Below are 25,647 nucleotides of genomic sequence, written 5' to 3' on the forward strand. Positions count from 1 at the left end.
AGGTAAGAAGGTGCTCATGTTGGATAGCCTGGTGCGGGGTATGAGAGCCCAAGTAGAGTGAGGAGGAGGGGGTAGTGAACAGGAGGAGATGGTGGCAGTGATGGGAGAGTGGCTGCATATAGGGAGGGAGATTAATCAAATAAATACAAATAGTAAGGATAATGACAGTCAGATTTCATACTGCCAGAGGAGGAAGTTACAAATACATGAATGAGAGAAGACCCAGAATTAATCCCATCATGTTAGAGTGGATTTGAAAGTAATAGTGTGAAGGGTGGGTGTGTGTGTGCACATATATTCCCTGGCTCTGACACTGAGAGGGTCTTGGGGTGGTCTTAGCAATGAGTACATCCAGTGCCTGTGTCTTGGCTCCCAAATACCATTCTGCACTAAAAGAGCTCTTTGGATAAGTGGCTGATTCTCGGACTGATACAGAAAGTATGAGATGAACCTGCAATACCGTGTGCCAGAGAGCAAGCAGGTACTTAAAGAATGATGGTGACTTGTCAAATGACACAGGAGCTGTCTGGGGGGGCTCACATTGGCCAAATCTAGAACAGTTTGAGCATCAGAGTAAATGATGATACTGTTAAAACCCAGTGAATAAACTGGGAATGCATGAAATTCAAGAGTTCATACTGATAGAAATGAATGAATGAACTGAAAGTTTCAGAGTACCCCCTCTCCCACACAAATAATCTTTGTTAATTACGAAGAGGACCGAAAGAATAACCTTACAGTGGAGAAGTCTGGCAGTCACCTCCTTACTCAAGGGGCCAGAGGGAACGTCAGCTAATGGGACTGATTGAAATCATGCCCCACCTGAGAGGGTGCAGTGAGAAGAACAAGAGCATAGCTTCAGAATTTGCCTGCTCAAGATGCCCAGGCCAAATCTGATCTCAAGGAGACATCAGTCCCACCCAGATTTAACTCACCTTTACTTCTTCAGAGTGCTCATGTCTTTAAAGTCAGAGTAGGTGACTGAAAGGGACGAAAGAGACAGGACAAGTAAGTGCAACAGGTGGCTCTGAACTGGGTCTTTTTGCTATAAAGGACACTGTTAGAGAATTGGCAAAACTTGAATGCTGTCCGAGGATTAGGTGGTAGTAACTTACTGTGTTAATTCACTGTGTTTATTCATTGTATTGTTACGGTAGAGAGTGTCCGTTTATAGGGAATGTTCACCTGACTGCCTGGGCATTATGAGCCTTCAGATCAGCAGCTTATTCTCAAATAGTTCGAGGACAAAAGCTTCGTTATAGGTACTTGAAATTTTTCTGTGAGTTTGAGATTGTGACAATATAAAAATAAATTATATTAAAAAAGCCATCAGGGAAACAGTTCAACATTTCACCAGGAAGCATAATGTTGGCTGAGCTTTATTACAGAGTTTTTTTTATCAGATTAAGGGAACTTTTATTCTATTCCTATTTTGCTAAGATGGTTGAATGTTGAATTTTATCAAAAACTCTTTCTTTACCTACTAAAGTTTCAGATAATTTTTCTTTTCTAACAAGATCACATGGTGAATTACTCAATTCCTTTTCTCATGTTAAACTAAAATTAGATTCTTGGGATTCCTTGTTCTCAATAATTTGCCTTTGTAATATGTTGCTGGATTTCATTTCCTTATATTTTGCTTAGGATTTTGCATCTCTGATCATGAATGACATTGGTTCATAAATTCCCTTTCTCATATTGTCCTTTTGAGTTTGGTTATCTAGATTAGGCTGGCCCTGTGAAAGGAGGTCGGGAACTCTCTCTTCACTCTCTGCAATGTGCTCTGAAAGAGTTCGAGTGCTGTCGGAGACACAGTCACCCAGCAGGGTGCTACCATCGCTGCAGTGGGTGTTCTCACAGCCAGCCAGAGTCTAGTCTTCTCTGGTTCTCCAAGTCCAGAGCAAAAGAGTGCGGTTACACCAGTGGACACGGGAGCCACCCTGATGCCACCCTGGCCTAAAAGCCCCAGCCCCAAGTAGGAATCAGTTTCTTTTGTGACAGTTCTGTGGGCCCAGCTTCCAGAGACCCTCAAGGACACACCTAGTTAGCACCAGGGAAATTCAGAGCTGTGGTTTCCCACTAGGTGTTTCTGGTTCATTCATAGTCTTCCTAGTTCATGTACAGTCTAACCAGTAGAGGTCATTCTTGCCATTAGCAGTGCTGCCTAATAACACAGTTGACATTTCCACATCTATCAAGTTTGCAGGGAACAGAACTAAAAAGTTAATGCCACATCAAACTGGTCCAAAGAGGTGGGGGTGGGGGAAGTGCATGGAGAGATTTTCTTGAACCTTTACCAAGAATAAGTTGTATTTTTGTAGGAATTTGTCCATTTCATCTAAAGTTTCAAAATTGTTGGCATAGAATTATTTGTGACTCTTGCCTTCTAATTTAAGAATCATTTTTTTTTGTAAAATAAACCCACAGAAATGCATTAATCATACATACAGTCTGACAAATAGGTAAAAGTAGCTGTCACCTACATGCTCGCTTTTAGTGTCAGGATATTGTCCCTGTTCCCAGAAAATCCCTCTCTTCTCCTGTCCTTGTGTGCTTATTTTTGACAGTTTGTCATTGTACTTAATCCTTTGTAGAAATAATCTGAGGCCTAGAATGATGCTGCCTTCCTCCAAAGAGGCTTCTGTTGCTTCTGCTGTGAGCCTGGTGGCCTGGGACTATCATAGTCCAGGTTCCAAGCTGATGGCCCACCAGACTGCTGGGCGACTGGAATCCATGTGGCTCTGTTCAAGAGCCAGTTTAGTTCCCAAGGGCATAGCCCTTTTGGGTTCCTGGTTTCCTGAGTTTGTGGAGTAGGATATGGGAGGGAAGGTACCCTGTTAAGATTCCCATCCTTGCACTAACTCTAGGCTTTGATTTCTTGCCCCTTTATCATTTAAGGCCACCAAAATGAAAAGTCTGAAATTCCTGAATTGGGAAAGAAGCCCAAAGCTGGTGCTGTCACATCTCACAGCTCCAGGGAGCATCACGGAAGCCTGTCTGGATCTCCCCCCAGAAGGACGTAACTGCCCCAAGGGTGGCCCTGGAGCGGAGTCCCTCATCATATCAGGGTTCATGGGCCCCTTGCTCCTTGGCCTCCTCGATTCTTCTTTTCCCTTCAGTGAGATCCTGATGTTCCTCACTGTCCTGTCTCAGACCTTTAATATCTGAAAAACATTTTACTCTACCTTGGTTCTTTTCAGCTTTAGGTTTGGTGTGAATAATCTAGCCCACCATTATTGGAAGCAGGATATTCTTGTTTGATTTTTTTTAACAGCCTCGCTGTTTTGAGGACGCAGCACAGCAGCCATGAGGTTTCCTTCTCTCCCCTCAAACAAAACTCTCCCCTTCTTGGAGAGGCTGGCCCCATGGTGCTGCTCATTGTATACTTGCTGTACTTTGATATGGTTTTTCCTTTGTTTTCCAGTTTCTGGAAGAAAATGCTGATCCTACTGCCTTTGAAATCCAGGAAGAATTAGAGCAATATACAACCCACATCGTACAGAACAACCTCTTGGGGTCCCAAGGCTCACAGGTGCGTTATCCTGCCTCTTTCCGGAACACTCGGGTGTTAGCTCGGACATTCAGGTACACATTTCCTGTAGTTGACCTGGGTTTGAACCCCAGCTCTGCCTCCTGTGATCCTGTGACCTTGCAGGCTGCATCACTGTTCCTGAGCCACCGCGTCCTCCTATTCAATGCCTACCTACAGGACCGCTGAGATTAGATGAAATTAGGTAGTTTAGGGACAGCGGCCAGCAAGGTCGTCACTTACAGTCTCACTTTGAGAATAAGGTCTATGTTTTTTTCTTCTTTCTCTTTGTAACACTATAAACAGCTACCTTCCTTCTCCCTGTTCCCGCATAGCATCTGTGTAAGTATTAATTTGGTCAGTGAATAAATGATGCTGATAAGCAGGCTGCAAAAGTGGAAATTGGATGCACCTCATGCCCAAATTTCACACCAGTGACTCTGAGTGAAGTGGCCTGAGGCAAGGCCAGAGTGGGTCTGGTTTGCAGCCGGACCTAGAACCTCTCACGCAGCTTAACTGCAGAAGCTTTTCTTGAGCCCCGAGGTCCATCCCAGGGGGCAGCAGGGAGGGTACACCAGCTGCCTCCAGAGAGGTTTGTTTTAAATTAAAGAGAAACTAGCTTCATTAAGTACTTACTTTGTTCCGAGCTCCCCACTGCATTCGTGATCTCTTCATCTTAGTAGCGGCTTAGTGCGGTGATTGCTATTCCTGTTCACCTGTAATCAGTGAGGGGGTTAAAAGAAGAGGCCACTCAGTAGTTGGCAGAGCTTGGCTATGTTAGGGTTCTGTGGAAATTTTTGTTTGAGAAAGCTGGTGGCTTCCTCTGGTTTTTCAGAAAACGTGAAAATCACAGAATGAATACATACTGGATTGTCCTCAGACAGCACTCTAAGGCTCTTTGCCTGTTTTTTTAACAGGTGAAAAATGTCTGCGAGAGCAAGAGCAAACTCATTGCTTACTTCTGGAAGACACATATGAATGCTAAGCGATGCCCCCACTGCAAGTGAGTGTCAGGGCTCTGGCCAGTCACTCACAGCTGTTAATAAATATCCTGTTGGGGTTTTTTCTCTCCTCAATCACAACTGTCCTCCTGTCTAGGACCGGGCGGTCAATTATCCGAAAGGAGCACAACAGCAAACTAACAGTCACGTATCCAGCCATGGTGCACAGGAAAGCTGACCAGGATGCAGAGCCTCTGGGTAAGCCCTCAGCCCTGTTTCTCACGAGTGGCCATCAGGCGGGTCCCAAATTTTGGGGACATCTGGTCCTCTGGGCCACGTTTCTCAGTGGTGTGTTGGTGGCGGGCCCTGGCAGAGCTGTGCTCAGGCTTCTAGGGCTGGAGTGGCCCAGCCCCAGCCTCTCACAGAGCTGACGGGCTGGCTGTGTCAGGAGGCAGCACCCTGTGGGTGGAACAATGTACCTCTTGCTTCCGATGGTTGTTTACTGAAAGATTTTTGAAGAAGATACTTGACAAATTATTTAGGACCATTTTATTGCCAAACAAGTGTGGATTTATTTTGAAGTAAGATGTAGGTGAATTTTAAAGAAAAGCTGTGAATGGTCAAAGAACTTTGGCACTTCCTGCAGGCTGCTCCTGGCTATCCACTGAATTCCCGAGGTCGAGTGCCCTCGCCTCAGCTCTCTTCTGCCCTTGGGGTGCTTGAGGGAAATTTTGAGAGGCTGACTTAGTACTCTTGCTTTTCTATTTTTGTTAGTTGTAGGTTTGTTTGAACATGTTTTTTGGTTTTTATTTTGAATGGTAAAGATTATATGTCATTCGAAGTACTAAGACCTATGCCTTCTACGTAGAATGTGCTCTGTAGATGTTAACTGTTCGCTTTTGTACAGTCAGGTGCCAGGGCAGGAAAAGCATAATCTGTGACCGACACCTCACTCTGCTACTTATGAGTGGGTCTAGCAGTTACGTAGCCTTATTCGAGAAGGTCACTTCTTGGAGCTTCAGTTTCCAACTCTATTTTGTGGTACTTTCACGTGTAAAAGTCCATACATATTGAGACTAAACTTTATTCCTGAACTTGAAAATGTGGAAGAGACAGGGAAATATGTTCTCTTCCTTGAATGCATAGTCTGTCTTTTACATTTGAGGACTCTGGCAAGGCGTGGAGTAAGCAGCTGTCTTAGTCTGTTTGGGCTGCTGGGACAAAATGCCACAGACTGGGTGTTTACAAATGACATGTATTTGTTCATCACAGTTCCGGAGGCTGGGAAGTCCAAGGTCGGGGTGCTGGCAAATTCAGTGTATGGTGACGGTACACTCCCTGGTGGGGTAGCCCACTTCTCCCTGTAACCTCACATGGGAGAAGGGAGCTCTCTGGGTTCTTCGTGAGGGCGCTAATCTTACTCATGAGAGTTTCATCCTCATGACCTAATCACCCCCAAAGGCCCCACCTCCCAACACCATTACCTTGGAGGTTAGGATTTCAACACATTAAATTTGGGGAATATAAACATTCAGACCATAGCAGTAACAAACTAGTAAGAAATTTGTTTGTTACTTTTTTAAAAACCTTTTTACTTTAGACTAATTTTAGATTTATAGAAGGGTTGCAAAGATAGTACACACAGTTCCTATATGTTCCTTTTTAAAAAAATTTCCCATGTATTCCTTATTCAGTTTGCCTTACTGTAACATCTTAGATCACCATGGTGCACATGCACCATGGAACACTAAGAAATTAACATTGGTACATACTGTTGATGGAACCATAGACCTTATTTGAATTTTTCCAGTAATGTTCTTTTTATATTCCAAGATCAATCCAGGAGGCCACACTGCATTTAAAAAGCCTGTTTAATTTTGTTGAATGGTTTATAGTTAACCACAGGGTAGGGTTTTCTGCACTTACCAATAAATAGTCCTTAACACAGTTTTTCAGGTTGGAAACTGCTGCTCTCTTCCTCTTAGGGTACTTTAGAAAATGTTCACAGGTTGAGAACAAAGATGGTCAGAATTCTAGAAGATAGCTATTCCATTGGGGCAAATATCTAGCAGTTAAGTAACCTCTCAATGTCTTTGTCAAGTCCATTTTATTGAAGTAATCTCATGACAACCAGAGAATATGACAATGCCAACCAAAGATCTGCATTAGAATCAACAGTTGTACTCCATGTTTCTAGGACTGGGTCTTTAGTATTAACAAGCATTTACTTTTGGGGGACTCAGCCTCATGCTAAGAAACCTGATCGTGGCCAAGCACAGTGCTAAGGCAGAAACCTGACCACGTGGCCTCCACTCCCAGAGGAGGGTACCGGAGTCATAAGTTAGTGACACCAGGGAGCAGATGATATGGAGTCAGGTGAGCGTTATGAGCTAGGGTCTGGCCACATCCCCGGTGCCAAAGGGAGCCCAGCAGTGACTATGCCTCAGCTGTGTCCACAAACAGGTCATCTCATGGAGGGAGCCATAAGCTTATGAATTGCTACTTACAGCCCAGAGGGCTCCTCGAGCCCCACAGTGCACACTAGCATGTTAATGGGAATTCTTAGAGCCGAGACACACTATGTACTCTGATCCAGTCTTCCCCTAGGTGTTTGACCTTCCGTCCCCCTTTAGCCCATAGCAGCTCTCACAGCTGAGTGAAACACACGTGAGGGATGTTCTGAACTCCCATCCAAGCAGATTTCATCTTGGCAGGCTGCAAAATTGTCCTGTTAGGAGGGGTGCATCCCATTCGAGGTGGTTTCCTGCAGGCGTGGTCTGACTCAAACCCCATAATTGAACCATTGCAGTCTGTTTTCGTGGTGGTTAAACTGTGAGGGAGACACTTCACATCCTGACAGGTCTGGGAAAGGAGCTGGGGAGTACTGTCAGCCTCAGCTGATCTTCCTCATCCCTTTAAGCCTGTTTCATGGGAAAATAAGCTCAGGTAGTTGTTTCAAGAAATGCCCACAAGTTGTTCTTTAGGTTAATGGGGTCTTTTTTTTTTTTTTTTTTTAATTCTCACCCAAGGGCATTTTCCCATTGCTTTAGAGAGAGAGAAATATGGATTGTTTGCCTTATGTGCCCCAATTGAGGATTGAACCTGCAACCTGTGTGTGTGCCCTGACTGGGAATCAAACCTGTGACCTTTCAGTCTACAGGGCTACCTGCCAACCAACTGAGTATCACTGGCCAGGGCAATGGGTCTTTTTTTTTTCCTTCTCGACGTGCAAGGCTTTGGGTGTTCCTGAAGGTCGAATCCTCTTTTTATTTCACACTCCCACTTCCTTCAGTTACATTAACTGATTGAAATGTTTTGCTTTTAAAGGAACCAAAATGTTAAATGTGTAGACTCCTTAACCTAGCAATACTGCTTCTATGACTTTGTCTTAAGGATACCCACAATTTTAAATAGTTTAAAATGAGAAATTACTTAAATGCCTATTAGTAGAGAATAGTTAACTAAATTATGATACATATATTGTTATCCAAGTTACAGATTTCTGTAAGGACCTGTGATAAGATATCTCTGCAAATGCTAAAGAAACTAATTGGAGAATTGGAGATGGAATGAAGCTGTACTTTACAACTACAGAAAAAAAGCAAAAGAATGAGGCTTTTAAGTATAGATAATCTTAGGATATTTTGAACATGTGTATTCAAGCCAGTGACTATTTAGTATCTGACACAATGTCTTAGGCATTGTGTCAGGTGCTAGGAACACAGACTAGATGGAGCTCCTGCCCTGATAAGTACATATAAGGGGGAAATTGAGCAATATTTAATTTCCATGAAGGTGGAAATTAAAGGAAGAAGAGGTTGATAGTTTTGACCTAGGGGTCACATTACTTAAGTCTTTGTTAACCATCTAAGTGCCTGGAGCCTGACCTGCTGCATGGCAGCCCCAGGTCAGACTTGCCGACTGACCCTGGGTATAACTGATGGTACCCAGAGTGATCTTACTTGATCTGAGAAACCAAAATCAGTCTACCCCTTACACATCAGTGTGAAATATGTAAGAAGAAATTGAATATACATTTACCCATAAAATATTCATACTTATTTATCTATCATTCTTTTTCTGTGAACCTTTCTTATAAAAGCCATGTGCACATAAATTTTTTTTAATTTTAATGTTACTTATAATAGTAAAACTGGGTTTGATGCACGCATTCAGTTACAAGAATATGGTTAAATCACTTAGAAGAACATTCTCTCGGCAGAATGTCATGCAGTCATTAAACTTGACGGCCTGACAAAAGCTGTGTGATAACATGTCAAAATGCTCACCAAGGACATTGAGCAAAGTAGGATACAGAGGAAACCCACAATTAACATTATGCACTGATCTAACACTGTTTAAACCAAAGGACTGGAAAAGAACATACAATAGTGATAAAATGTAACATGATGGCATGGTGTGTGATTTTTTTTCCTTTGCTGTATTGATTTTATCCATAGTTTTATTGTTTTCTTGATTTAAGGAATTAGATTAAGGGGGGAGGATATTAAGAGCTGAGAATATGCTATCCCAGGGTTTGCTATCTGTGATCAAATTGCAGGCTTGGCAGGTGGGGAGGAAGAATTGATAAATCCCATTAAGGAAGGAGTGCCTGTAATTGAGTTTTGCTTTCGCTCCCCTCCTCTGCTGCAGGAATTGAGGAGGCGCAGATGGGAAAGCGGGGGTACCTGACACCCACCAGTGCACGGGAACATCTTAGTGCCCTTTGGAAAAATGAAGGTGCTGTACCAACCTAAAAAAACTACCCTTTGTCTTCTGGCTTAAGTTTCCTGAACTCATTTACCCTGCCTTATTTTTGTTTTCCGAATGTGATTATTGTAGATTTTTCTTGAAATCAATTCTTAGGTTTGGGTCAGGCTTCAGGGTCCATTGTCATTGATGCATTATAGACTGGAGAAGGTCTTACATCTTTAACCATGAAGGTTTCTGTGGCGATTCCTTCCATGAATCTAAAACTCTAATATATATTTTTAGTTAGATTTTTACATTTTAATTCCCTACAAAAAGGCAAATTCTTCATTCCCTTTTGAGTGTATAAAAAAACCTATGCAGTGCATCTAAATCCTCATGTTACCCACCCTCTGAGAGTGTGTTCTGGAATACTGGATATAACCATTGAGTAAGGATAAACCCTTAAAAATGCAGATATTATTCCAGGAAAGGTGGAGGCATAGATAAACATGGCTCGCCTTCTCTCAAATCCACAGCAAAAATTACAGCTAAATTAAAAAACAACCATCACCCAGAATTGTCAGAAAATGGAGCTGTATAAAAGTCTGACAACCAAGGAATCAAAGAAGTCACATTAATCTAGACAGTAGAAGGGGTCCAGAAGGGCAGAGATACAGAATGGTTGATCCCACACCCACATGTGGAGGATAAAAATCAGGAAGGATACCTCAGGAGCAAGGGATCCCAGCCCCACACTAAACCACCCAGCCCAGGATTCCAGTGCCAGGAAGACATGTCCTCATAGCTTCTGGCTATAAAACCATTGGGGGTTGGGGTAGTGGCAGAAACCATGGGATTCCCAGGCATCTCCTCTTAAAGGGTCCACAGGGGTCTTTGGACTTACACAGACTCACTTCCTTTGGGCTCTAGGACTTGGGCAGCAGCTGAAAGGACATCAATGGCATACTAAGAGAAAATGCAATGTCTGGCACTAGGGCAAGTGCCAGGGGACAGCTTCCTCCCAGACAAAATTCCAGACGCCAGGCAGCAGTCATTGTCTCTTTTTTGAGCTCTCCCACACAGAGCCACAGAGCAGCAGCACCATATCTGAGACTCCATCTGAGACTCCGGTTCACACAGGTTTCCCTGCCCTGGTGATTACCTAAGACTCTGCCCCATCCAATTTATGGGTGCTCTTTTCTATAATAGGCCATGCTGCTAAAACAGGGAGTCAGAGTAGCTCTACATAATACGTAGAAACAAACACAGGGAGGCTGCCAAAATGAAGAGACAAAAAAACATGGCCCAAATGAAAGAACAGAACAAAACTCCAGAAAAAGAACTAAATAAAATGGAGATAAGCACTCTTATCAGATGCAGAGTTCAAAACACTGGTTATATGGATGGTCAAGGAAGTAATTGAATACTTCAATGGCATAAAAAAGACTAGGCAGAAATGAAAGTTACACTAAGTGAAATAAAGAAAATCTACAGAGAATCAACAGTGGAGTGATTAAAGCCGAGAATCAAATCAACATGAGGAAGAAAACAAAATTCAATCAGAACAAGAAAAAAGAATTAAAAAAAAACAAGGATAGGTTAAGAAACCTCTGGACAACATCAGACATACCAACATTCACATCATAGGTGTGCCAGAAGAAGAGAAATAGCAAGAAATTGAAAACTTACTTGAAAAAATAATGAAAAAAAACTTTCCTAATTTGTTGGAGAAAATAGACATACAAGTTTAGGAAGCAGAGAGTCCCAAACAAGATGGACATGAAGAGGACCACACCAAGACACATCGTAATTAAAATGCCAAAGGTTAAAGATAATCTTAAAAGCAGCAAGAGGAAAGGAGAGTTACCTACAATGGAGGTTTCAGAAGACTGTCAGCTGATTTCTCAAAAGAAACTTTGCAGGCTAGAAGGGCCTGGCAATAAGTAATCGAAGTGATAAAAAGCAAGAAATTACAATCTAGATTACTCTATCCAGCAAAACTATCATTTAGAATTGAAGAGCAGATAAAATGCTTCCTAGACAAGGTATTGTCTAAAAAATGTAAAGGAATTCATCATCAAGCCATTATTACATGAAATGTTAAAGGGACTTATTTAAGAAAAGGAATATCAAAACTATGAACATTAAATGGCAATAAATTCACAACTGTCATCAATTGAATATAAAAAACTAAGCAAACCAGCAGAACAGAAACAGAATTATTAAATTATTGAAATGGGGACATCATTTGGAGGATTAATGGTTGGTAGGGGCATGGGGGGAGCATGGGGGGAAAGATGCAAAAATTTAGGAGCACAAATAGGTAGTTACAGAATAGCCATGGGGGTGTACAGTACAGTATAGGAAATGGAGCAGCCAAAGAACTTAATGCATGACCCATGGGCATGAACTAAGTCGGGGGGTCACCAGAGGGAATGGGGGTTGCTGGGTAGAGGGTGGTGAGGGAACAGTTGGGACAACTATAATAGTGTAATTGATCAAATATATTTTAAAAAGTGAAAATATTGCTGAAGGTATGAGTTGTGTCCGGGAAAAAAAAGGAGCACTCAAGGTAGCTTGGCTGTGTATGCGGTAGGCCCTAACGGGTTTTGTCCATTCCTCTTGGTAGCATCAGTGTAAAGGGTTTTTGTTTTTTTAAGAAGACAAACTTAAATTTTTTGGTTTGATTTTTCTTCTTTGCATATTGCAAATACATGTTTTATAAATACCAAAGTGACTGTGTACCTGTGTGTGTGTGAGTCTGAAACGAGTGACGGCTTCTGTTTCCCACCCTGGCATCTCTGCGGTACGCACCACCCTTATACTCGCTGTGTGCAGGCTGTCGGCACTGAGTGGCACGGTTTGCTCATTTTTATAAAGAAAACTCTGATCTTACTCTCTATATTGTCCTATGTCCTGGTATTGTTTTTTCATTACTAAAATGTTTTATCCATTCATGCTCTAACATCCATTTAAATGATCTTTTTGGTTCACTTCAAACACAGGATTTTTTCTGAGTTTCCTTTTTTCGGGACTGGAAGAGGTTGGCGTGGAGTCTAGATTCAATCCAACTTTGTTCTTTCTGGATTTCTTGGTGGTGCCACCCTCAAGGTAATGCTGTTTAATTGACTTTGTTTCACCTGAGAAGGCATATTGAGTAAGTGAATAATGACATCTGGGAGAGACGGAAGGACGAAGGGCACTGAAAAAGAGAGCGGCAGTTCTGCTCCTAGGATGCGGGTAGTGGGAATATTTTCCTCTCATTTGTCCTGAATGTGGTGGAAATGTTGGTTGTCTTTTGAATGTGGTGGGGTTTGGGTTGCTTCTAGTAAGGAAGGGAGAGAGGCTGAAAAACACGACCCATCACCCACACTGTACAGTCGCTGATTCCATGTGTCCCCTGCAGGTATCGCCCTGTCAATCGCCTGGGGGACCAGATGTTTACCAATGGCCAGACGGTCAACTTGCAGGCTGTCATGAAGGACGTGGTTCTGATCCGAAAGCTTCTGGCGTTAATGGCCCAAGAACAGGAGCTGCCATGTGAGGTGGCAGCACCTGCAGAAGATGAGGTAGGTCAGTGCTGTCTTGGAGCTGATGCCATTAATGTACACGCTTAGTTCTAACTCCCTGCAGTAGGTGCAGCATGCTGTGGGTGCTGGGAGACGCTGATCGGGAATGTGTGCAGCTGCATGTGGGCTGTCAGTTGGGGGAAACTCGGGTAATGTCAGGGAGAAAGCATGGTCTGAACACTGAGGCCTAGGTTTACACCAGTGACCCTGGATGAGTTGCTTTAATTTTGTGGGCTCATCGCTACTATTATATGGGTATGGTTTGTCATGAGATTTTTACATATAGGCTGTTATGGACCACCTGCCTTTGGCAACTCTAGAAAGGAGAGTTTGCTTCCCTTGGGCTCTAAGAGTATTCCTTCCAGGTTACAGAACTAGATCTTGAGTCACCCAGCTCTGTTTTTGGCTCATTAAAATCTCCAGCATGGGGGTCAGGAAGGCAGTTTTGTAGATTCTGGGAATTTCCCAGAGTAGGACTGTTAGGTTTGGGGCTTCAGCTTCCTCTAGTAAATGGTGGACCTGAACTTAGTTTTCCCATTTCAGCAAACATTTCTGGAGCCCCTTCAGCATACCAGGTCTTCAGTGGGTATAAAGAAGGCTTGCTGAGGTCACCAGGTCTTTCCAGCTCTCAGATGCTCACTCCCCGGATGCAAATAGGAAGGGTTTTCTCAGACTTGAGTGGTCTGGGCTCTCAGGCTCCCTTCTAGCTGCGGAGAGAGTGCTGCTGTGAACTCAGCCCATCACCAGGTGGCGCAACTATTTGTCGTGGACACTCACACTGGGTTCCTCAGCCTTTCTGCTTGGGGCTTTCTTTGATTTTGCTTAAGTTTTCTGATCTGCAGCATAGGTGTGGTTTTAAAAGTCCTCAGTGTAAGAAATCTGACATTCTCAGGTCCTAGTCTCTGAAGAAATAAACAGTGTCCTCTCTAATTCCCAAGGTCCTTGTTACCTGAAGTCACTGTGCCCTCTTTCCATCTGATTAATAGGAAATGCTTATAACTGTTCTCCAACTTGCTTCCCAAATTCCATTCCCATGGCAGTGCTCTCACGGGTCGTGAGTGCCTGGCATGGGCCAGGTGCTATTCTAGGCACTGAGGATACCCAGTAAGACAGTCTCTCATTTCATAAGTAATCACGTGGTCCTGAGTCAGGAAATGCCATAGCAGTGAGTTAGGCTAACAGGGCCCCTGTTCATCACACAGGTGACCATCTGTCCCTGCGTCCACCAGAGCAGAAAATACATCAGCCCTCCCTATAACTAAAGACGACCCTCTATTCCTCAATTAAGGTCACACCTGCTTCATCAGTAATGGGTTCCCACATTCTCATTTATTGGATCTTCTCCCACCCGTCCTTTTCCCTCCTCCAATGCACTGACAGGTTTTTTTGTCATGTGACCCACATTGAGGGACATGGGACCATCTGTCTGTCTCCTGCGTCATACCCAGCCAGATGGGGCCAGTCAGTAGCTGTCGAGTGTCAGTAGGTGGTGCTCTAAAGCAGCTTTACACCTCAGGGCCTGTCTCCTGGGCAGGTGGAGGGTGACAAGAAGGAGGCAGAGTCAGGGACAGAAAAAGGTTGGTTAAATATTCCAATGAAGCTTGGAGATCAGTCAGTTACTCTGCTTATCCCAGTTGCAGATCCGTATCCCAATCGGTGACGTATAAAATCATATGGCAAACATTTTTTCCTTCTAAGAAACTTTTCACCTGCATTTTTGTGAGTGCTTTGAATCAGGGTTTTCTAAGACCATAAATAAAGCTAAAACTCCTTTTGAGAATCTGTTATCTGCAGGATAGCAGAGTTTTATCAAAACAGGATGGATGTGGGAAGAATTTCTAAGGTTGTCTTAAAAATTAGATGTTAAGGGACTTCAGCAACTGCTGCAAGCAGTTTGGTGAAACAGGCTCCCATGGTGGAGAAGCACGTGGTGAATAATTGAAGGTGGTCCCTGGCCAGCAGCCACCTAGGAAGCAAGGCTGCCAGTTTGACAGCCAAGAAACTGAATTCTTCCAACAGCCATGTCAGGTTAGAGTTAGATCCCTCCCCAGTGAACCTTCAGGTGACAACCCAACACTGGCTGACTCCATCACAGCCTAGGAAACACTTGGAAGCAGAGAGCCAGTGAAGCTGTGCCCAGATTCCTGACACACAGAAATGGGGAGATAAATATGTGTTGGTGCAAAAGAGAAGAAAGAAGCCTGCTTATCAATTTGAATTCATTTTATTACTAGAAAGAGGCGGGCTGGGAGATACACATTGGGGCTGGTGTTCTGTTGATGCACATTGACTCTCAAGTAAGAAAGAGGAAACCAAGGCTGGCTTTTTTGAGGTTTTTCCCATCATGCCTGTTTTCTTGGTTGCCTTCCCAGGAAAAAGACTCTTTGATTGTGATGGACCGATCCTTTTTGAGTATGCTTCCAGGCCAGTCCCTCACGGACAAACTGTACAACATTTGGATTCGCCTACAGAGCCACGTCAACATTGTGTTTGATAGCGAGATGGACAAATTAATGGTGGAAAAGTACCCTGGCATTAGACAGGTGAGCAGTAAGTTGGATCCCCATTGCTAGCTGAAGGGGTTAAATAATAAACATTTGTACTGAAACAAGGATAATAAAAACACTTGATTTTTTTAATGCTTTATTTGGATTTTCCTCCCCCCATAAGATCCTAGAGAAGAAGGAGGGCTTATTCCGAAAGCACATGATGGGAAAGCGAGTGGACTACGCGGCCCGCTCCGTCATCTGCCCAGACATGTACATCAACACCAATGAAATTGGAATCCCCATGGTGCGTGCGGAGGGGCATCGTTTGCTCCTCCTCTTGGGCAGCATATAGAAGTGTCAAGGGCTGCAGAGAAGCGTCTGGCAGACTGTGGTGACTTGGGTGGGGACAGCATCTCTGTCTTCCTGGTGAAGTCGTTGGGCAGGGATGTGAGGCTGTGTGATGGCATTGCTCTCACTCCTTACCAGGTCTGCAGACACCTTCTACCTCTGAGGAAAACCCATTTCCTGGGCCACCCGGGCGCTGACTGCCGGGTGTTCCATGTCCCTGCTTGCATGCCTTCCTTCTGCCTGTTTTGGCCTAGTCTTTACACCTTCCTAGACAAAGTGGCTACATGAAAGATGAGCCAGAGGGAAAGAGGGATTTCCATCCCCTGTACTCACCTGGTATCATGAGCCAGGAGTGTGTACCCTTGGTTGCCAGGGAGAGGAAGGAAAGAGAGCTGCCAGAGAGGAAGTGTGTGTATCTTCCATCCTCTTGGTTCCTCTGGGTAAGCAGTTCGCCCCAGCCACCCATTAGTGTTTCCTTGGGGATTCAGCTTTGTTTTTTTCACTTCCCCACCAATTCAAGCTGTAGTGCTCCTTAGCAGCAGCCCTTTAATTGGCTTCCTCCTTAATTGTCCTTGAGGTCAGTGATATGAAGATGGTTTAATTCCCTCCGTGGAGTCTCATTTCTTTATGCACTGCTCCCTCTGCTACTCTTGGGGGGAGGGGGGATGCTGGGAATGAGCAGAGCTCAGCTCTTTTGATGGCCTCCTCGTGCCCACTGCCTCCTTTCTCTTGGGCACACTCAGCAAAGTCATGACAAACAAGGGAAGAGGAATCAGAGAACACTCAGTCCGTGCCCACCACCTCCTGGGAACCATAGGTCTTTGCATTCAGAAGCTGGGGCAAGTAGCAGGGAACAGCAATGTGAAGCCAGTGGTGATATTTATGAGTCTGACAGCCTGAGAAGAGAGGCCCTTGACCTGTGTGTTGCTTTTTCTGGACAGAGGGCAGGGGGTACCCCGGTTGGTTTTGGCCTCCTGCTCCCTCAAGTGTCCTTGGGAGAGACTGTTAGTGCTGCCTCCTTTTTCCACCTTGAGAGGTGCTGGGCCTCTCTTCTTGGATTGGATCTGGGTTCATTTGGTAATGGCTTGCCCCCTGAGGGGGACTCTGAGGTCACCCCTCGGCCCACCTCCAACCTGTCCAGGCGTCAGGGCCATGGTGGCTGGGGCTGTTGCTCACTGGATGGCCGTGAGGAGCAGAGCCTGTGAAACTGCCCCTTGGTCCTTTGTGGTACATCCTTCCCATAGAGCCCTGTGGAGAGGTGTCATAGTAGTAAAGGAGGTAAGATATGTTTGCAGAATAAGCTAGAGACTCAGCAGTGAACCACATAGACTAGAGTGTCCCCCGTGAAGCTTACGCTCCAGTGGTGGAGACATATAAACAAATACACAGGGACACAAACACTCAGGTAGTGGTCAGTGCGGTGGCAAGGAGGCCTCTCTCAAAGTGCTGCTGGAGCAGAGCACTGGACAAAATTCAGCAAGGTCCTTTACATAGGACTTTTTGGACTCGGATATATTTATGTGCATTTAGAAATATCAAAGAGTTTATAATCAGCTCAGAAACTTAACCAGGGAACTTGTTTTTGGAGTGGCATATTGTAGGTCTAGTGTTCAATGGGGCACTGCGTTTTCTTGTGTCTCAGGAGGCCGAATCGGTTTCAGGTACCACCTTGACTGTGGTGGCTGACGCTGTGTCTGGACTGAGGGCAAGGGCCACGGTCAGTTAGTGATGTCTGCTGCAGTGAGGTAGTACTTGAGGGCAGGCCTTTGCCACCTCTCTCAGGCTGGTGTCCCATTCTGTGCTCCCTTCGGGGCCCATGAACTTTTTGGCAGATGAGGAACTGGTGAGGTTTCAGAATGGGTTAAAAAAAAAATCTGATGCGTAAACTGCAGTACGCAGATCAATCTCTTCAGATGGACTGCCAAAACAGGAGGCCCAGTCTCTGTTCCCTTAAGGCCTCGAATGTGGAAAAATGGCTCAATGGGGAAGTTAGGCAGGAAGGTGCTTTGCTCCCTAAAGAACCTTTTTGGCTGAGACAGAACTTCCACATCTTTGGGGAAAAGTCAGACAGCTTATTGAGTTAGATTTTGGTTCCATGAACCTTTTTCTGCCCTCCCTGAATTTTTATATCCACTCCTTGCTTTCAGGTGTTTGCCACAAAACTGACCTACCCTCAGCCAGTTACCCCCTGGAATGTTCAGGAGCTGAGGCAGGCAGTCATCAACGGCCCCAATGTGCACCCGGGAGCCTCCATGGTCATCAACGAGGATGGCAGTCGCACAGCCTTGAGCGCTGTGGACCTCACCCAACGGGAAGCCGTGGCGAAACAGCTCCTGACGCCGGCCACGGGGGCACCAAAGCCCCAGGGGACAAAAATTGTGAGTAGTGGGCAGATTTAATCAGTGACTGCTGGCCATTGGCCGTGGCTCCTGTGAGTGCCGTGGCAGGAATGCTGTGTGGGCAGTTTCTGCTTCCTCAGGGAAAAGCTGCTCCCACACGTGGGTGTTCCTCAGGGGCTTCATGGTGCTCACTTTATCTCCCCAGCTGGGGCCAGAGTTCCTGGGCCTCAACACCATCATTAAAGCTTCATTTGCCTGTCTCCTGCTGTGCAGCACAATGCTGGGCACACTTCGGGGGCTCGAGGAAGGACCTTTAGTGGTAACTCCGTTGTGGTCCTGGGGCTGGAGAATTGGCTGTCCTTGACCAGGGCTACGCAGAGGTGGTCCCTCAGATCAGCGGCAACATTCCTAGAGCTTGTGAGAAATACACATTCAGCCTCCTTCACCCCTCCCCCTAGCTACCGAATTAGACACTATGGGAATGGGGCCCACGGGTTCATGTCTTAACAGCTCTCTGGAGGGTTCCTCTGCCTGCTGAAGTTTGAGAATTGCCCCAAAGGAAGGAAGTACTCTGTTCTGTGGCAGTGATAGTTATCACAGGTTTCATCTGCTGCTTCAATCTCAGGCAATGGCTAGTGCTCACCTGCACTACTGTGTTATGAGATCCTGAGCTTTATTCAGACTCAACTGGCAAGAGTACGTGACCATTTAGAAATGTCAGCCGAGAGTGTGAAATCGGTGCATGGTAGTATTTGTGTCTTTGTCAGATAATAGTCATTTTGCCAGAAGGCAGTAGCAAATGACCTCTTAACCAGGTGGTCATGGCAGAAGTTGTTGGGAGTGAAATAGATTTAATTTGGTTTACTTTCTGACTGATGGCCCAGAGTCAGGGACTGACTGACTGCGTTTTCATCACTTGTTTGCACATTTGTGAGGTCTCTCCTTGCCTTCTGACGCGGCTAGACCCAGTGGCTTGGCAGGTCTTTAGCAGCGGGTCTGAGCATCGCTGCTACCTCAGCTGTGGATGAACTTCGGAGGAGAAACAGAGGAAAAGGAAGCTCTGTTGGCCTTGTTGCGGTGCCACTGGTTTCCACCACAGCCTACAGTCTTGCTTCCTCTCCGCTTGCAGTGCCCCGAGGTAGAGCAGACATGCCACGTGGTTTCTGCTTTGGTTGGAGGGGACATGTGCAGAAGCAGGACAGGTCACCTACTTTTTTTTCTACTAGTGTAGTCAGATTCCTGTTTAGGCTCACAGGTTATTCTGCCTCCCTTAAGTGCCTGGTCTGACTAGGAGCTGTGTGAGAGCTGCAAGAGAAGTTAAGGTGTACGTCTTTTAACTTAGAGTGACCTCAAGTGGAACACGTGAAACAGTCTCAGTAGGAAATTTTAAGAGAAAAATTGAGACAGGAAAGCGGAGTGGGGTCCAGCAGTCCTGCATGAGGGCCCACTACCTGCTGTGCACTGCATCTTGACAGTCACCTTGAACAAGATCCTGCCACCCTGGAATTACAGTGTCACCACCTGGGAATGAGACTATAAACGTGTGACCCACTGTGGAGTGCTCTAGCAGACACACTGGGGAACAGCCGTGGAGGTCCTCGACTTCACATGTGTGTCCACGAGAGGAAAGGAGTGTGAGGGCAGCACAGCAGGGAGGCTTTGGAGACATCTGGCGTCAGGGGAGCTGGGTGTGAAAGCAGGGAAGGTTCCAGAGTGAGAGCAGGGACTTGAGGTAGATGGGGGGTTAGGGAGGTAGAAGGGAGAACAGGTGAAAAGGCAGCTGTGGTTTACAGAACAGGGGATCAGGGAGCCCTGGAAGAAGGCACCTGTCTGGGCCCTTGTGAATCAGAGTGATGGTGGAGAATCTAAGGGCCCACCTTCTGTGGAAGGTCGAAAGGTGGAACTTAGATCAGGGGCCACAGAGTTAAGACAGGAAATTGTCAGGACGTTCGACTCTTCGACCACGAAGTACCGTGGGGAGAGAACCCGGGGGAGGAAGGGAAGCTGAGCCCCGGGACGTGGAGGGAGAAGAGAGCGGCAGCTCCAGGCTCGCTCGTTCGCTGTTGGCATCTGTCCGTCCGTCCTCCCACGTAGGGCTGAGGGGTTCTTCCAAGTCAGGACCAGCCCCTGGCTGTCTTCCTGTCTCCTGGGGGCACTTGTTAGATATTTGTGGAGTTAAATGTGAATCTTAAGAAGAGTGAGGAAAGAGAGAGCAGACACAGCAGTGACAGTCACCTGTGACCCAGGAAAGCTGTCTGAACAAAGGGAAGGAGCCAGGTTTCAGAGCCACTCGAGGGCAGTAGTTTAATTAGGGCCTTTGACCAAAAAAGTAGCAGGATGTTGGGGGGGGGGGGTTGACATTATTGGGGGTATGAGGATGAGGCAGCTGCACAAGAAAACTTCTCATGGCCTCAGTTTCATCCACAGGGTCAGAGATGAGTGGAATGGGATCTCAGGGAGGCCTTGCTGCCGCGTGTTGGTGTGTTCCTGGAAAGTGACTGAAATGATGTCTGAGCAGTAGTGGGGTTGTGTGAGGGGAGCCCCGTTGCTTGTCTCCCTACTGAAGCTCAGACCCTGAGCACACCGTCCCTGCTTCCTCCTCTGGCCTCACCCCTGCTGCCCTTCACACTCCAGCTGTCCCTGTCGATGATGCAGGGCTCTTTCCCCCTTCAGGCCTTGTGGTTGTTGTCTCCTGCTGAGACACTTTGCCCCCCTACACTCCCCGGCTGACTCCTGCTAACCCTTCAGGTTTCAGCAAGGTCCTCGTTCTAGGGCAGGGTTCCACAAACTTTTTCAGCAAAGGACCAGATAGTAAATACTTCAGACGTTGGGAGCCACATAGTCTCTGCACAGAAACAAATGGGCAGGGCTGTGTTCTCAAAAAAACTATTTACAAAAACAGGAGGCTTGCCTTCCAACTTCAGTCTGCCCATCCCAAATTGAGTTCCTAAATCCCATGAGGATGAGGGCAGGGTGTTCTGCTCACCACTCAAGAAACCCCCATGGATGGGTGGTTCCAGGTTGAGGTTAGGAGGCTCTGAGGCATGAGGGACCACATTATACCTGATGATGTAACCCAGGAGCAAAAGCAGGAAGGGACTTTTTAAAAGAAAAGTATTTTCACATCAGGACCTGGGGACTCGGGATGATTATCTTTATTCTCCAAACATCTCAATAATGTTATATATGGTACATACACAATTCATCAAATATGCAGGCATTTACCATGTATTTGTAGTTTGTAAGGACTCTGGTCAGTGACATGATATGTAGGTCAGGAGCAGGCTAAAGGGCTGGGTGAAGTGTCAGGTCCAGGTGAGGGTGGGAAGGGTTAAGACAGCAGGAAAGAATGACTGAAAGGCCTGGTTCCTGGGAGGTGTGAGATAGCTGCTCCTTCCTGTGGGCCTTGTAACTGGAAGAGGAAGTGGCCAGCATGGCTGAGTCGAATTCCTTGGCCCAGTAGTCTGCCAGAAGCTGATTTTGGCTCTGGATCTGCTTCTGAAAACTCTGACCCGGGCACTGGGGCACACTAATTTTCACTGCAGTATTTATTTAGAGACAAGAGAAAGGAAGGACCTCAGGTTTGGGTTGGCGAGGGGAATACCCTGTGCTCCAGGGTTTCTGTTTGGATTGGCCCATGCCTGCAAGTCTGGCCTGTGTGCCTTCCCAGCTGTGGGGTTTGCTTATACTGGAGGAGGTGTTGAATTTGTGAGCCGAGGCCCAGCCAGGGGTGCGGAGCCTGGGCCACAGGACTGGCTGTTTCTCCTCTGAGAGCCTAAAGAAACAAGTCAGCCCAGGCTCTGTGACATGCTCGGGGCAGATGCTCATGGGAATCCTCAGAATCCGGGTCTCCCTGGAAACATGGCTGTGGGGACAGGGAGACAGAGGTTTGGATTCCTCAGGGAGCAGAGAGACTGACTGACAGGTGCTTTTTGGGCCTGCCTTTTCGAATGTGAGGGCTTTGTTCTCTGCTCTCCTGAGCAGGAGGAAACTTCCAGCCCAGATGAGTAGGAATTGGGGGAGGGAGGTGGAGAGCATCTTTTAGTAACCTCTAGCTTCTCCTTCCTTTTGGATGCAGCTTCGTAAATGTGGACAATATAAGAATACACTAGCCTTGTATTATTTTTGTTGCCCCAGTGTGTTATCTGCTGGGACTTTTTCTTTACAGAGGGGAAGGGAGGGAGAGAGACATTGATATGCAAGAGAAACATTGACCAGATGCCTCTCCCACACCCCCACCTGGGGACCTGGCCTGCAACCCAGGCATGTGCCCTGACCAGGAATCGGAGTGGCAACCCTTTGGTCCACAGGCTGGCACTCAATCCACTGAGCCACACCAGCCAGGGCTCTGCTGGGATTGAGAGGAGACTTGGGTTGGGAGAGTTCTCACTGAGTCGCCTGGATTCCCCTGGGCTGCTCAGAGGGCATACGGATTAGTTGGCGTATTAGTTGCCTTTATGCATTTGTTTTTTAAAGTAGTGTTTATATTCATTGAGGAAGCCTGGTAGTTAATATAATGTAAGATAAGGGCCAGTAAAAGGCTTAATGAGCCTAATATTAAAGTCAGCTTTGTGGGGGGAGGTGCTCTGTCAGGAGACATGACCAGTGACATAATAGTGACGGAAAAAGCATGAATGGTGGTTATCAAAGGGGTAAAATTACTTGTGGTTTTTATTCTTTTTAAACTTGTTCTGTTCTTCCCCCACAATGAGCATATCACTTGTGCAGTAGTAGTTCTTGCTTTCTTTAAAAATAGTTGATCTTTTTAAAATACACACTTGTAACATGGACAACACTAAGATGTATAAAGGTGACAGTAGTAGCGTAATGATAACCTGGGGCTTAACTCACCTTCCCTGTGTGCCCCTGCTGCCGCAGAGAACACAGTCACAGCTTGGTGAGGACCCAAGCACCCTTTTCCCTTGTGTATATAAACACATACAGAGTTGGGTTGGCTTTTGGTGGGGGTGAGGTTAAATTGCCTCATTCTATCACTATAGATGGCACCTAGATTTTTTTCTTGTTTTTTTTTTGTTTTTACTGGAATACATTATTGCCATCACTTAAGAACTAGTATAGGTGTGACTCAGCCTTTTCACCTTGAGTAATATTCCATAGTGTATACCATGACTTATTTGCTTGTGCCCCTTCTGTGGGGCAGCCAGATTGTTTTCAGTTTTTGCCATTCTAAACAGTGCTACATAAACATAATGTTTATATAACCTTGGATTGGTACTCTTTTTCTTCTGAAAGGCCAAAAGGAAATGAGTTTTAAATGTTCTAGAATCTATTGTCAAATTGCTTTCCCAAAAGACTATGGCAATTTAAACTTTTTATTAATTTTTTGAGTATAATAAAATGTTTTCAGAGGGCTTGGAATTGGGAGACAGGAATGCTGCGTCCCACTCCTGACCCTGCTGCATGAAGTTAGGCAAGGTGTCTCTAAAATGTGGAGTTTGTACTTAGAGTAACATTCTCACGTATGAATGTCGGGGGCTGGGTAGATTCTGGAGGTCTGCCAAACCCTTTCAAGCTCAGGAGTTTTATGATACATGCAGATATGCTCTCTTCACATGTGTTCATTTCTTTCTTTAAATTAATTCTCTGAGGGATTTAAGACTCCAGGAAGCCTATGTGTCTGAAGAAGACAGGGTCTGGAGCCTTGGCTGTTGCTTGTACCTCTGAGCCCAGAGCCTCAACGGGGCTATGCTGGACTAGTGCCTATTTATCAAAGATTTTTAGTTTTACCTCAGACTAAAAATTCCTTTTTTATTTAGTTGAATAAAGCATGAGACAGGCAGAAGCCACACTCGGCCAGGCTGAGGTCAGCTCTTGGAATGGTAGTAATGATGCTGAAGTCGCCACTGCTCACCGCTCTGTTCCGCACTCTGCCCCCAGGTGTGCCGGCACGTGAAGAATGGGGACATCCTCCTGCTGAACCGGCAGCCCACCCTGCACAGACCTTCCATCCAGGCGCACCATGCCCGCATCCTGCCTGAAGAGAAAGTCCTGCGGCTCCACTATGCCAATTGTAAGGCCTATAACGCTGACTTTGATGGAGATGAGATGAACGCTCATTTCCCCCAGAGTGAACTGGGCCGGGCTGAGGCCTATGTCCTGGCCTGCACGGATCAGCAGTACCTTGTTCCCAAGGTAGGTCTGACCTTGGGGCCTGGCTACGGTCATCGTTGGCACAACTTGGCACTTTAGATCTGGGCCCTCTCTAGCTGCCAGGGTCAGTGGGCAGTTCTGGGGCAAAAGTATGTGGAACACAGGGTCCTGGCTTCTTCCAGCTGGGGTTTTTGGTCCTCTAGTTGCTTAGAGACAGGGAAAGGTTTCTGTTTTGGTGCCTCTTAAAAATAGAAATGATAAGGGTCGTCACCAAAAGCTGAGTTCAGTAGCTACATAATAGGTCTTCCAGACTTATGTTTGGATTCTGCAGTTTATTAGCCTTGGCAAGGATTAGCATACCAACTGCGTTGGTCCCCATGGTTTTCAAATGACTTTGGTCCTTTGAATTCTGATATGCATGAATTTTAAGAGACAGCCTAACTCCAAGGGCCAATGAGATCCCCCTCTAGGCCATGAAATTGTCTCCTCTTTGAATCCCTTCCTCCTGTCTCTGAGATTGGTCCTCAGAGGCAGACCCATGTGGTTATGGCTATCCAGAGGAACACACAGGAAAGATGCAGCTTTCTTCCCCCTGGCCTGGTCAGATGACCCCTTCCTGTTACATGGCAGGGGCCCGAGTCAGCAGATTCATGGGGGGAACAGAGTGGGGAAAGAGCCGGTCCCTCTTTACCCCTCACCACTTACCCAAAGACCTGAGACCTTTTTAACTACAAGCCATTTTCATCAGAGTGATTCATAGTAATACATCCTTCACTTGGGCTGTGGTGGAATATGCCAGAGCTAGCAGTAATAACAATAATAGTATAGAACTGTGGCTACCATTTCCAAGCACTTTTCCAGTGCCAGCACTGCAGAGCACTTTGGAGACTTCTCCTTTCACCCTTCCCCACAGAGGGTGAGGTAGGTGATGTTAATATCCACATTTACACAGGAGGAAATGGTGTGACTTGCCCCAGGACACACAGGTGAGCAGTAGGAGGAAGGACAGGGCACTCCCAGATCCTGTGGAGTTTTAATCTTTTTCCCCTCTGTGGGCCCTGCCACTCTCCTGCAGAAGAAATGGAGACCCTTGCACTCGGGCCACTGGAAGCTGCCCAGAGCTGTCCTGCACAGATAGGTCCCCTCTCCTTCTGGGAACTTCTTTTTCCCATCAGTCATCTGCCTCCCTGGGAATTGGGCAGGTGGCCAGGGGCCTAGCATCCCAGCTTCTTTTCCCACCAGACATAACAACACAGTAGCTTTATAGTGGACCCAAATATTTGAGTTTAGCTTTATTTTCCTCCTCTGCCCACCCTATCCAGCTGTTGGTTAGGGAAGGGCCTAAAAGTAGGAAGGAAGAGTTGGGGCCCACTCTGGTTACTCGGGAATTGGAAGAAATAATTTTACTAACTTTTACTACTAATTTTGCTAATAATTAGAAGAAATACTTGGAATAATTTTATTAACTTGAAGAGTGGCTTGTTTTTTCCTGTAAATAACTGTCATAGCTGTAGTGGAGGTAGCAGGAAAAGCTCATCCACTGAGCCCTCCCTGTTCATCAGGCAGTGCTCGAAGCAATTTGCAAACACTCTCTTATTTAGTTCTCAACAGCCTTATGAGGCAGTTGTG

General features: G+C 45.9%; 1 protein-coding gene across 1 annotated transcript in view; it reads left to right on the plus strand.

Moving 5' to 3' along the window:
* POLR1A (RNA polymerase I subunit A) overlaps nucleotides 1–25,647 on the plus strand; it is an 88,202-nt gene that overhangs the window by 9,325 nt on the left and 53,230 nt on the right. Inside the window, exons 4-13 of the mRNA XM_045827947.1 lie at nucleotides 3,425–3,532; nucleotides 4,447–4,532; nucleotides 4,628–4,728; nucleotides 9,124–9,210; nucleotides 12,168–12,273; nucleotides 12,569–12,731; nucleotides 15,104–15,274; nucleotides 15,402–15,524; nucleotides 17,716–17,946; nucleotides 23,806–24,060. Coding sequence (XP_045683903.1) covers nucleotides 3,425–3,532; nucleotides 4,447–4,532; nucleotides 4,628–4,728; nucleotides 9,124–9,210; nucleotides 12,168–12,273; nucleotides 12,569–12,731; nucleotides 15,104–15,274; nucleotides 15,402–15,524; nucleotides 17,716–17,946; nucleotides 23,806–24,060 — 1,431 coding nt within the window. The remainder of the gene's footprint in view (nucleotides 1–3,424; nucleotides 3,533–4,446; nucleotides 4,533–4,627; nucleotides 4,729–9,123; nucleotides 9,211–12,167; nucleotides 12,274–12,568; nucleotides 12,732–15,103; nucleotides 15,275–15,401; nucleotides 15,525–17,715; nucleotides 17,947–23,805; nucleotides 24,061–25,647) is intronic.

The sequence above is a fragment of the Phyllostomus hastatus genome, unplaced genomic scaffold (assembly GCF_019186645.2).
Source record: "Phyllostomus hastatus isolate PE091 unplaced genomic scaffold, TTU_PhHast_1.1 phas_scaffold_78, whole genome shotgun sequence".
In the NCBI taxonomy this organism is placed as follows: domain Eukaryota; kingdom Metazoa; phylum Chordata; class Mammalia; order Chiroptera; family Phyllostomidae; genus Phyllostomus; species Phyllostomus hastatus.